Here is a 14,437-nt window from a genome sequence, read left to right on the forward strand (position 1 = left end):
TGTTGTCTATTTGTTTTTTGTGGCCCTATTTCTAATGATATTTCATCAAGGTAGATAATTGGTTTACAAAGTTATAATTTTAATTATTTTTAAAAAAATAATTTTAATAATTTTTAAAAAATAATATTTATTTTCAAGGTTTAGCCGGAGGTGCAGCCGGTCTGGCGCTGACAATGGCATTGGGCTTAACCCGAGTAACCCAATGGTGTGTCCGTCAGTCGGCTGAAGTGGAAAATCAGATGACATCCGTTGAACGTATACTTGAATACAGTCGACTCGAGTCGGAGGCAGAGTTGGATAGTCTGACTAAACCGCCCGATGATTGGCCACAACGGGGAACCATAGAGTTCAAGGATGTCTCACTTACTTACGATAAATCACCGAAACCAACGCTAATGGGTCTGAATTTTTCGATCAACGGCGGCGACAAAGTGGGTATTGTTGGCCGTACCGGTGCCGGCAAGTCATCCATATTGTCGGCATTGTTTCGTATGCATGAATGTGACGGACAGATCATAATTGACGAAATCGATTCAAAAAGTCTGGGTCTTCACGATCTGCGTAAACATATCTCAATCATACCTCAAGAACCGGTAGCTTTTATCGGAACTTTACGTAAAAATTTGGATCCATTTGATGAACATTCAGAGGACAGGCTATGGGATGCCCTGAAACAGGTTCAGCTAAGGGATGTCGTAATGGAAATGCCCGGACGTCTCGATTATCAACTGTCCGAAAGCGGCGGTAATCTGAGTGTAGGTCAACGTCAGCTCATATGTCTGGCCAGAGCTATACTCCGATGCAATCGTATCCTAGTGTTAGACGAGGCGACCGCTAATGTCGATCACAACACCGATTCACTCATTCAGCAGACTATCCGCCAGAACTTTGCCGACTGTACGGTCATAACGATAGCCCACAGACTCAATACAATCATCGATTCAAACAAAGTATTGGTTTTAGACTCCGGAAGAGTCCAACAGTTTGACAGTCCGTATCGTTTGTTGCAAAACAATTGCGGACTTTTCTATAAACTGGTCAAACAAACCGGTCCTCAAATGGCCGGTCAACTCATAAGTTCAGCCAAACAAGCCTACGATAGGATGAGTGACTGAATCGGATACTAATTATACCATTTAGGACACTATTAATCAGTGATTTTAAWTAAATTTATTTATTTTTTTTTATTGTTGAAAATTTTGAAGAAAAAAATCTTTTTTTATATAAAAAAAAACTTTATTCTAATATTACATTAATTCATAAATAATTTAAATATTTTAGTAATAATATAAAATTATTAACTAATTATTAGTTTTATAATAATTATTAATGATTATCATATGATGGCGTATATCAGCAAAAATATAAATTTAAAATAAAATAAAAAAATAAATTCAAGTTATTATTTCAAGTTTTAATTTTTTAAATAAGTTATTTATAATTATTTATTTATTTTGTTCAACTAATTTCAATAACTTTTCAAATTAAAATTTATATARAAAAATTATTAAAATTATTTAGAAAATTATTTTTTAAATAGAAAAATCACATTAAACAAATCTATCTTGATAAAATTTAATATAATCAATCTAAATTAATTTTTAAAAATCATTAACATTTATATCAACTATTTATTAAAATAAAATTGGTCAAAAAATTATTAAACTGTCAAAAATTATTAATTAAAAAAAAGTAAATAATTATTTTAAACATAAAAATGTTTTTTTTAATAATTAGTTTTAATTTAATTTAATGAAATATTTTGTTTGTATTTATTATTTATTTTATTTTTATTAAATACATATTTAAATATCATTGAAATATTGTTGTTGTTGTCTACCAAACATCATGTAGTTTGCCATTAATATCATTAGTTTTATTACTTGTATTATTATTTGTATTATTTGTATTAGTTTTTGATTTTTTAGTCTGTTTTGTCTTTGATTTTTGTTTTTTTGCCGACAAATCACTTGTCTTTGTCGTCGYCGACGATGAAGAAGAAGAACAGGGAATCAGATAACGACTGATRACTTCGATTAGTTCGAAGATTGCAATGAAAGAGAAGCCCAAATAGACGCCTAAAATACCGCCGATTCCGCCCAACAGTGCCGTCAACTAAAAAAAAAATCATTAATATATTTAAATAAAAAATTTTCATTAATTTTTATTTTATTTTAAATTTATTTTTTAAATATCTTATTTATTAATATATTMAAAAAAAAACTGTTTTTTATTWATTAACTTAACTGTATATTTAGGAAATTGATTGATTTCCTGATAGCTTAACGATTGAAAATAGACGACAACTTTTGCATAATTTTCTCTAAAAAACAAAAACATTAAAATCTATTAATTAATTAATAATTTAATAGATTTTTATATAATATCTTAAATAAATAAATAAAAATTGTTAATTATTTTATATATATATATATCAGTATAATATATATATATATATATTCTTATAGAAAAATATTCAATGTTTTACTATTATATTTATATTAATATCTATTATAAAATTAATTTAAAAAAACTATAGTAATTATTTTTTAACTAATAATAATTGTTTTTTATATAACATAACAATAATTATAATATAATAATAATTATGAAAAAACAAAACAAAACAAATTATTTTTTTTGAAAAAAWATATATACTTTTCCTCTCCGTTTGTCTCCTTTCCCGACGATAGTGCCGAACATTGGGGTAACTCTTTACCGGTGGACACAAACTTTTCAAACGTCCGTTCCTCACAACGTGGMGGACACTGACAGTCAATGGTTTTATTGTAATACATTAGACGTATCATTTCGGTACACTCTTCCTGAGCTAAAACAAAACAAAACAAAACAAAAACAACAAATAAATTAAAAATTTAATTTAAATAAAATTAGATTTTTTWAAAAAAAATTATTGTAAATTTTGTTTTTTTAATTATTATTGAAAAAAGTATCTAGGTAAGCTATATATATATATTTTAGTGGTGACTAATCTTATTTCTAAAAACTTATTAAATTTTTTTAGAAAAAATTGTTTATATTTATTTACAAAACTAATTATTAATTTTATAGTATAATTTCAATATTTTAATTAATTAAGTAAATAATTTTTTATATTATCTTACTTTTTGGTATATACTGTATATACAGTATAACTAAACTATCATACATTTTGAACTATTTATTTATTTTTTATTATTTTATTTTTWTTTTAATTTCCAACTCCCATCCCATCCCMTCCCTATCCATCCCTTTCCTCACATTTTCTCAGCAGCAAAAAAAAAAAACATCTAACTGTCAACACAYACACATGTATATATAAAAACAACAATAAAAACAACAACAAAACTAAACATACATTTATTATTTCTTGTATTACATTGAAGTACGTCTGTGTGCGGGGGAGGCGATGCCGACGACCAGCACATACAGTGTCTGATTGTAAACCTTTGCAAACATAGTTTCAGACATATCTGCGATGAATAGGTTTCGTAGCTGAGGTGTTGGGCCCACTGTTCCAGATACGGGTCCTGCCATTCATCCGAACACTTGTCCGGATAGGGTTCGGGCAATCGGGTAATGTTGATCAGCCTGACGCCAACATAGGTGACCAGTCCGGGCGGTACGTGTACGGCATCCTGATCGGGATCGGCACGGGTGGCCGAGTCGTGTACGATAACTTTGGCTCCGGCCTCACGAGAGGTTGGCATATACTGATCGGTTTCCAGGTTTAAGGTCAACTCGAGGCCAAACTTTGGTCCCGTAAAACCTTTTTTTGTTTAATTTTTTGTTTAACCAAACAAACAAACAAATAAATAAATATAAATATTAATTTATTTTTATTTTTTTTTTTTTGGTTTTATGTTTTTTTMAAAATAAGTTTAAATTTAAATTTTGATTTTTTTGTTGCTGTTGTGTTGTATAGTTTATGCAAATATATTGGTAATAATAATAATAATAATAATAATAATAATAATAATAATAATAATAATAATAATAATAATAATAATAACTATTATATATATATATATATCTATTATTTTATATTTACATATATATATATATATATTGATTATTATTAATATAGATATTATTTTTTAGATAGTTGTCTAAATATTATCTATTATATATATTGTATATCTATAATTATATAATATTGATAATTATATATATTATTGATAATATTTAGACAACTATCTACTAAAAAAAATAATATCTATATTAATAAAAAAATTGTTAATATAATAATTTATAATATTATAATAAGTTTATAAAATTATTATTTTTTTAATAATCTATTTTTATTATATACAGTATATATCGTTATCGATATATAATACTTAACTAACTAAACAAACAAAAAATAACTTCAATTTTTTTGAAATTAAAAATTATTATCATATTATTTATGTTAAATAATGTTAATTTTGTTGATGTTTTATTTTGTCGGTAATATTTTTAATAGTATTTATAAATATCAATTATCATAACTAACCCGACAGAGCACCTGATGATGTCGACTGATTTGTCGAGTCGTTACCACTACCGCTACTCAAATGCAGATTATAAGTAAAACAGTTACCGTAGGAACTGTAGAAAAAATCGGTAAAATCTTGTCGGGCATAGCAATGACGGCCAGCGAAATAACATTCACGTATCAGATGTGAGCTTTGGTGGCCAATTGCTTTGGCCTCCAGCGGGTCATTTTTGCCCAATTCAGCCAACCATGAACTGAGCATATCAAACAGGATAAACCAGGGTGTCTCACCCGTATTGACTGATCCCTTAAGGGAGTCGACCCATGGAGACGTGCACTTGGATATGACGTTTGCTATTTTCTGGGACATCTCCTGAAACAGGCCGATCAGTTTCGGTGCTTTCAATAGACAACCGCCGCTCTGGTATGTTATGGATAGATGTATGGATAGATGTATTGGTAGGTATAGGTATGTGTGTGTAAGTGATGTATAATAATAATAGTTATTAATTTAGTATAAAGTATTGAAGGTTTAAATGCATTGAATAGCAGATTAATGATATATCTATGATATATATATATATATGTTATTTGTTATTATCAACAATAAAAAATTTATAATTTATTTATTTATAATACAGTATTATAAGTGATATTATAAGTGATATTATAAGTGATATTATAATTAATATTAGAATTAATATTATAATTAATATTAAGAATTAATATTAGAATTAATATTATAATTAATATTAGAATTAATATTAAGAATTAATATTAGAATTAAATAATATTAATAATTATAATATAATAATAATTTAACAAAAAATATTATTTATTTAAAAAAAAAAAACAAAATAATAATAATAAGAAACTTAACTGTAAATGTTGCCGTCAAATTGGACAGGGTGGTACGCAATTTTTCGGGCATTGCACTTTTGGCATTGCCCGACCCTAGTCGACAACCCTAACAACAACCAAAAAAAAAACAATTAAAAAATTAATTAAAAAAATTAATTTTAAAAAAATTAATTGATTTTTAATAGAATCGCTTTTTTGACACAAAAATTTTTTTTAATTAAATTTATTTTTCAAAAAAAAAAATAAATACAATAATAATTACCGTCACTTCGGTAAAGGCACGCATGAAAAGAGAGGGTACAATGTCGGCACTGGACGACACATTAAACCCGACAATATTGGCCAGTTGTGTAATCACACCGTCCATCGGGCCGCCGCCTTCCGAAAACGATTTAACTGTATCCTGTAGTCCGGTAATTATGCCGCCAATACCCGATCCTTTGGTACCGTCACCCCTAACAAACGTACCGACATCTCTGACCGTTTTGACAACATCCGACAAACTGATCTGTCGTTTACCGATACGCCGACCACCACCACCACCACCACCACCACTACTGGTACCGGTGCTGCCGCCAAAAAATCTGGTGGACGTATTTCGGGCTAATGTGTTGGCAGCTGCCGATGCCGGTGCCGGCGGTCTACGACCGGCCGATTGTGGTCTAACCCGACTATTAGAAGTCACGGGTGTTCCTGTTTTTGGTGACGACTTGCCATCGGTACTGCCCTTATTGGTAGTACCGCTGCCACAGTATTGTTGGCCTTTAGTTAGGAGTTCATCTAACATCTAGTTTTTTGTTTTTATTTATTAATAAATTAATATTAATTTAAAAAAAAAATTATTATTTATTTATAATTAGTATTTTTTTAAAAAATAAATATAGTTATAATATATTTATGAATAAATATTCATTATTATTGATATAATTATTATTAATTATATCAATAATATTTTAGTATTAATAAATACAATATATAATTAATTAATAATAAAATACAATTAAACATTATTTTATTTGAGTAGTTATTTTGCTAATATAGTATTTTTTTTTTTAAAATAATCATAACTGAAAAAAATAATTAAACTAATAATAAATATATTATATTAAAATTACTTGATTTTATAATTATATAAATCAATTCAATGTTATAATAAAAAATACTTAAATATATAGTTATTATATATATACGATATTATTGAAAAATTTTTAGTTAATATCCTAATCTAAGCTTAATAATAATAACCATTAAATATATTTTAAATTAAAATGTATATTAATATGACAAATAATTACATTATTTATTATTTTAATTCAAAAATAAATAAATAAATAATAATTACATTATAATTATAAATAAATTAATTATTAATTATTTTATTTAATTTATTTTCGGTAATAACAAACCTTGGATATTTCGCACGAGTCCAGTAGATCGCCTAAATTGGCGCACAATATTTTGGCCACATTATCGGGTTTACTCACTCGGCGATTGGTACAAAATCGGCCCCTATGTACGGCATTCAAATTGCAAACAGTTACCGCCGGGAACGGTAGTACACGTGAATCGGTTACCCGTACGCTAACAGTTACCGGATATTGTGTATAATCTGACAACATATCTATCAGATCCCTGATTGTTAAACTGACAAACAATATGAAAACAGTAGCCCAGACAGCCTTACGGACACCTTTGACGCTGAATATATGGGACAGACCGGGAACACCCGATTCCGAGGCCAGTTTGGCCATACGTGAGCCCATTGTGATGATGTTGATGATGATGACCCCACCCTTTAGTATCAATTTTTTTATATACTAATCAAATATTTTTTTAAAAAACAAACAAAAAATAGAAACAATTTTTTTTTGATTATATTTAATTGAAAATACTTTTAATTATTAATTATTATTATTATTATTAATCAGTATATTGTAATAATAATAATAATAACTTTTTTCGCTATATATTTAATATACAGTTAAAATAAAATTACAATATACTTTTGTATGATATTTAGCTGTGATTTAATTTATATCAATGTACAGTATTAGTATATTATGTTTATAATAATGATTATTATTATGCTATTATGTAATGTATTTTTTTAGCTACAATTTATGATTGCTATATATATATATATATATATATAGAGTATACTGTATTATAGCCTATGTTATAGTCAATTGGTTAGCTTGAAATTAGACCAAAATATTATTATTATTATTATTACTAAAAATTAAAACATAATTTTTTCTCTGTATAATACTCTGTGAATATTATTTACAGTATATATAAGTTAACCAAAAAAATACATTAATTTAATTAGAAATCAATTTGATTTAAATATAAACGCTTTTACATTTGTAACTCATATTATTATTATTTTTTAATTAATTTAATGGCTATTATTATTATTACTTATGTGTTAGACATTTGTGTTTTGCAAATGTTTTACTTGTAATACAAAAAATAAATAAATAAAATTTTCACATATTTTTCAGAAAACAATATATTTTTAGATTTAATTTATTTTATTTTGTTTGTTTTTTTTGTATGAAATAAAAGTTTATAACTTTATATAACAATTTTTTTCAATATAAAATTTATGATAAAAAATAATGTAATTTAAAAAAAATTATTATTTATCTATTTGTTTGTAATATTTAAAAAATTAATTTTTTTTGCCTACACCTCCATGTCCTCCATGTCCTCCCTGTCCTAAGTCAATGGCGATACAATACCCTCGCCTTCAAGACAACCAATTTTTTGGCCCTGAGGATTGAACCAGGTCCAACGTAGCTTATATTGACCCTGATAATAATTTTTAAAAATAATAATAATTTAAATTAAATATACAATATATATTAGTATTTAATTATTGTTTGTTAAAAATGTAAGTAAATATTCTCTATATTTTTTTATAATATAATAAATACTAAATATATTACTTATTAGTTGAAAAAATCTATATTATTATTATTATTATCTATTAATATGTGTGATAGAAAATATTAGTTTACATTTTWAAAAAAAACTATAATAAATTTTTTTTTAAAAATTATAATCTTTATATTATAGTTTTAAATTATTATATAATTATAATATAAACTATATTATAATAGTATTATACAGTTATAAGTACTTGTATTATAATATATATATATATTGTTATATTAAATATAATGATAGTATTGTATTATAAAAAAAATAATAATTACTAATGTATTACTAATTTTATATTATTTTTTATATATATAGTTTATGTTACTTGTATTTACTTAATAATAATATACAGTATATATCATATAATATATTGTAATAAATATAATAAATAATATAATAAATTGTTATAACAAATAAATAATTAAAAATTAAATAAATAATAAATACCTCAGCAAATAGTTTCTGAAATGTCGACAATTTTCTATCGGCAACTTTGACCCGAAAATCGCTGGCCTCAACCGTTTTCGGTAACATTGGACACCCGCACTCAGCAGCAGCCGTAGCCGTGCTATTGGTGGTGGCCGCGGTTGCCGATACCCGTTGCAAATTACAAAAATTATCCGTATCGGCAACTTTGCATATATTATACTGGCACGAACCAAACTTATTAACACACGGTATGGGCACCTGTACTACGGGTAACAATAGTACCCGTAATTGACGCCATACCTCTACCTTGGATGTCGATCCCGGTTCTATGGGCGCAAGGATCTGATATCGGGTACTGATGGTCAAGTTTTTCATACGCATCGGCTCCGGTAGCCTAAGATCAAGCCATCGGACACTTGAATTATTGTGGCCACAGTCGCGCCATTTTATTAGCCGATTATTAGTATTATTATTATTATTATTAGTTTGGTTCCGGTATTTAGTTTGTTGTTGTTGTAATGTTAACCCAATTATCAGTAATAATAATAATTTAATTATAATTAATTGTTGATAATTTTGAATCATTATGTTGTATACAATAGAAAAAATTACTGTTAATATAAAAAAAAAGTTATAAACAATATATTTATATATATATATTGTTTTTTTTATAGAAAATTATTAGCAATTAAATACTATTATATATATATTTGTAAAATAGTTTTTTTTAGTTTATATATGTATTGAGATTTTTTTTTATTTTGTTATTTTTTTGCTATTTGTTTTGTTTGGATTAAAATATATTAAAAAAATTTTTAATTAAATTAATTCAATAAACAAGGTTTAGTTAACATTGACTTAATTAAAAATATATATATATATTAGCCATTAAATAGATGTCACATTAATTGTTTTTTTCTCTATAATAATAATTATTATTATATTGTAAATAAAATAAATAATTTTTTGATGAACTATTTACATTTAATTAATATTTAAATATTTTTTTAAAAAATAACATTACATTTATGCTACTAATAAATAATAATAATTTTATAACATTTTTATTTGTCAAAAAATATATATTAATAGACTGTATTATTTGCATTATATAGACCCGTATTTAAAATTTTAATGTCAAAAACAAATTATAAAATTATTTAAAACAATAAAATATATTGTTTAAAACAATAATATTTATAAAAATTTTAGTATAAATAATATTATAGAAGAAAATCAAATTTTTAAGTATTTTAGAAAAATATTTTATTTATTATTTGAGATAATTTTTTAAAAAAATATAATTAATATTCAAATATATTTTTTATCATTCAAAATACTGCTAAATAGTAAAATTTATTTAACATTTAAGTGGTTTATTCAATAGACTTGTATTGTTATAAAAAAAATGCAGCAAGGTCACAATCAATTAACTATTAATATACTATATATATATTATATATTTTATATATAACTTTATTATGAGTAGGAAATAAATTACAATTTTATTACTTAATATATGTTATTTATTAATTGTTGTAAAAATTTTATTTAAATAGCTATTATAATATAATAATAATAATGTTTTTTGAATAAATAAATAATTGAAGTTCAAGTTTCAAGTCATGTTAAACCAATCATTTATAATTATAATACCAATTATTTTTAATTAATATTATTTTTCTAAATAAAAATCAAAATAAAATTAAATATCTGAATAGACAGTCAATTACTATACATTAAAATAAAATCCACACAAAAAACAAACAAAACAAAAAATAATAAATAAAAACAAATAAATTGTTAAACTATTAATTCACTTAACAAAAATTCTCAAATTTCATACATAATTTAAACTTACAAAATAATAGTTAAAACTTATAAAAATTATTATTATATTTAAGCGTAATTTTTTAGGAAAAATACTATAAATTATTATTTAATAGTTTTTATTTTCAAAAATCATACAAAAAATTAATTTTTATTACAATTTTTATCTTACTTTAGAAAAAAATAATGATATGTAAAAAATTGTTGAAAAATTTAATAATAATTATAATAATCAGTAAAATATCTATTATTAGTTATGGTTTAGTAGTCAATGTGCCTAATAATGGATCCCAATTGTTGTCTATCAATAAAACATTATTATATCCATGTAAACCCTTAACAATTGGTCAATCAAAAAGTCAACTGGGTTCAATTGTCAACAATAGGGTTGGCCATTGTGTACCCAAACGTGAATGCTGTCAACTAAAGGACTGGTCATACAGTGTTGACCATACAGATAGTGGTGGCGGTGGTGGTGGTGATGGCGATCAACAGTTTGTTTCAGATGACTGTCCCCATCAATCGCACCGGTATTGTTGCATATATCGTATTTTATGCCAAAGTAAGTGTATATTTATTTTATTTTTATTTGTATTGAAATTAAAGTCTATTAAATAATTATAAAAAAAACTAATAAATAATTATAAAATTAATAAATAATAATATTATTATTTTTCTTAACATTTATATACAAAAATACTAATTATTATTTTTTTTGTAATAAAAAGTAAATAATTTATTTTAATGATTTTTTTAAAACTTGTAAAAAACATTAATTATTACTAATATTAATAAATAAAATAATCTAATAATAAATCATTTATGATTAACATTCATACATTTTTTTTGTTAATTAAAAAATTATATTTTACATATATTAAATTGTTTTTTCACCATTAAATAACATTTACTGTACATTAATTTTCATTATTATTATTATTATTATTATAGGCTGTCCCGACGGTACCCGAGAAACTAACAGCACATGTGTGGACATTAATGAGTAGTTAATATTAATTTATTTTATATAATTATTATCTATTTTTTGTTGCAATTTTTAATTATTATTATTATTAAATAATAATAATATTATTATTATTATTATATTAAATTAATTAATTAATAGATGTATTGAAACATACGGTCTATGTTCGGGCCATACCTGTATCAATCAATTTGGTAACTATAGCTGTAAATGCAATGATGGCTATCGGCAAACAAGTATTGTATTTATTATTATTATATTAAAAAAAAAATTTTTTTAAATAATAATAATAATAATTAAAATAATTAATTATATTTTTTTAATAGACAAATCAAATATATGTAAAATCATTCAATCGTCCAATAGGACTGACCTCATATTTTCGGCATCCCTTACCATTAACTCTGTACCACTTAATAATGGTTGGTTGAGGACAGGTATGCTAAATAACGATAATACCGATGACAATGAGGGACAACCACCCGACATAACAATGGTCTATAGCGGTACACTTGTACCGCAATCGCTTGACTACAGTCTGGCCGGTAACTATCTAGTCTGGACCGATATGGCACTCCGGGTTATAATAATGGCACCCATGGATATCAGACGGCCATCACTGGTACCCGAACGTACTGTCCTCAGACACAGCCGTCATCCATCATCTCTATCCGTTGATTGGCTAAACAATCTACTCTATTGGCTAGATTTGGACAGTCGTACCGTAAACGTACTAAACATTATCAAACCGTTTGATTACTATAGACTGGTAACACTTGATGGTAGTGGTGGCGATCAACACCATCACCAACAACAGGAACCACAGGAACTGGTAGTCAATGTCCTAACCAGTCGACTACTATGGACTCAATTGGGTTATAGGCCACAGATTATTCAGTCACTACAGGACGGAACCGATCAGTCGGTTATCTATGAAAACGATAGACAAATATTCAGTTTGACTATCGATGTCTTTATCAGACGATACTATTTTCTGGACATTGATTTTACATTAACATCCATTAGTTTTGATGGATCAGATGAAAAACAGATATACCGTTCCCAACATCTGTTCAATGGTGTCAACTCATTGTCAATACTTGACGATGATGTCTATGTGTCGACCAGTTCACGGATCTATCGGCTGAATAAGTTTGCTGCCAATAATGGCGACCACAACCACCACCACAACAACAACCGATTCGGTAGATATAGAGGTCAAGCATTGGTCACAACAACTGCTTCGGCCAGTAGTCATAATAATAATAATAATACATATATTTTCGGTAACAGTAGTCGTTGTCAACGAAAACAGTTATATAATGTTAAAGTTGTCGACCAGAGATGTCAACCGAAACATTTAGCCAGAAATCTATGTCTTCGTAGCCATTGTTCACATATATGTCTGCCGTTATCATCGATGGTCGGCAATGATGACCATCAACTGTATCGTTGTCTATGTCCAGCCAATATGATTTTGGTCAACAACAATAGTCAATGCATGGATGTACCGGTAGCCGAATCGGTGGGCGTGTTCGGACGGGAACGGGATCTACAAAAACTAGTTGATTTGCGTCTACTATTGTTGTTGAATGCATCGACACTTGACTATCACATGGATATTAAAGATTTATTTCAGGTATCGATTTTTTTGTGGATATAATTTTTTTAGAGTATTATATGATATTTATATTTTGATTTTTTATGTGTGTGTATGTGTGTGTGTGTATGTGTGTGTGTGTATGTGTGTGTGTGTGTGTATGTGTGTGTGTGTGTGTATGTGTGTTTTGTGTGTGTATGTGTGTTTTGTGTGTGTATGTGTGTTTTGTGTGTGTATGTGTGTATGTATGTGTGTGTATGTGTGTGTGTGTGTGTGTGTGTGTGTGTGTATGTRTGTGTGTATGTATGTGTGTATGTATGTGTGTATGTATGTGTCTATGTATGTTAGGGTACGGTAGCTTAGATTAGGATATAAAGTTATACTGCATTGGGTTATTGATGTATAGATTTAAATAGTTATTTTTTAATAGTTTAGTCATATATATATGTTTTGCTAGATTATAGCATAATTAGTTTATTTTAATAATAAACTATGAATTTAGATAAATTTTTAACACTAAAAGTTTAAACTAAAGTTTAAAAACTAATTTTTTTTAATTTTTATTATGAAATCAAGTAATGTTTGATTTATAATAAACTATTTAAATTAAATATAAAGTTTGAAATTATTATATCAATGTATTTTAAAACTAAACTTTTAAAAAAAAAATTTTCCATTAATAGGTTTTATTCAGCGACTCATTTGATTTGAAAAATTTCATGAAAATTAATATATTGAAGAAACTGGAGTTCAATACTATTTTACTTAAGTCTATAAATGATACAAAATTTTGGAGACAATTATTGTTTAATAATAATAAAACATTTTATTCACTAAAACATAACTTGGATTTTAATACCAATATTAATACTACTAATAATAATTTGACACAAATTTTTGACTTATGGTTACAACAATTGTTGAACAATAAATCAGATGATAATGAAACCAATTATTTAAAAAACAATTTTGATGTTTTAGCTATTGTTTTACAAATATTTACATTAATGGCAATCCTATTGATTGGTCTAATGTTTTTGTTTTATTGGTAAATTAAAAAAAACTTATTTATTTAATATATATATAATTGTTTTATTAATAGCTATTTATTTATTTTTTTAAATTATTAATTAATTTAGTTATAAAATATATGGTTGGCTATCATCACTCAACAACAATAATATTAAGAAAAATAATTATTATTATAATACTAATGGAAAATATGATATGAAAAATAATTTCAATGTAATTGCAGGTAAAGCCAGGCCTTCATGGAGTAGTCAACGCCGATATACAGCCCGTCAAGTAG

The 14,437-nt window shown here is 25.7% G+C and overlaps 2 protein-coding genes and 1 pseudogene across 2 annotated transcripts; 2 read left to right on the forward strand and 1 right to left on the reverse strand.

Annotated features, from left to right (window-relative positions):
* LOC128956605 (ATP-binding cassette sub-family C member 4-like) overlaps nucleotides 1-1,137 on the forward strand; it is a 9,478-nt pseudogene extending 8,341 nt beyond the window's left edge.
* Nucleotides 1,124-7,101, reverse strand: LOC128956606 (acid-sensing ion channel 4-A-like). Its single transcript, XM_054302325.1, has 10 exons — nucleotides 6,745-7,101; nucleotides 6,049-6,125; nucleotides 5,601-5,895; nucleotides 5,358-5,444; nucleotides 4,496-4,898; nucleotides 3,359-3,769; nucleotides 2,659-2,830; nucleotides 2,248-2,323; nucleotides 1,960-2,115; nucleotides 1,124-1,144 (listed from the first exon to the last, which is right to left on the reverse strand). The coding sequence occupies exons 1-10, from the start codon at nucleotides 7,099-7,101 to the stop codon at nucleotides 1,124-1,126; spliced, it is 2,055 nt and encodes a 684-aa protein (XP_054158300.1).
* Nucleotides 7,102-10,807: 3,706 nt separating this feature from the next.
* On the forward strand, nucleotides 10,808-14,437 carry LOC128956607 (low-density lipoprotein receptor-related protein 1-like). The gene is made up of 5 exons (XM_054302326.1): nucleotides 10,808-11,105; nucleotides 11,495-11,546; nucleotides 11,670-11,764; nucleotides 11,855-13,167; nucleotides 14,384-14,437. The coding sequence occupies exons 4-5, from the start codon at nucleotides 11,968-11,970 to the stop codon at nucleotides 14,435-14,437; spliced, it is 1,254 nt and encodes a 417-aa protein (XP_054158301.1). The 5' UTR covers nucleotides 10,808-11,105; nucleotides 11,495-11,546; nucleotides 11,670-11,764; nucleotides 11,855-11,967.

Source organism: Oppia nitens, unplaced genomic scaffold (genome assembly GCF_028296485.1).
Source record: "Oppia nitens isolate AA-2021 unplaced genomic scaffold, nextdenovo-longstitch-racon4-pilon3 scaffold31_pilon_pilon_pilon, whole genome shotgun sequence".
NCBI lineage: Eukaryota > Metazoa > Arthropoda > Arachnida > Sarcoptiformes > Oppiidae > Oppia > Oppia nitens.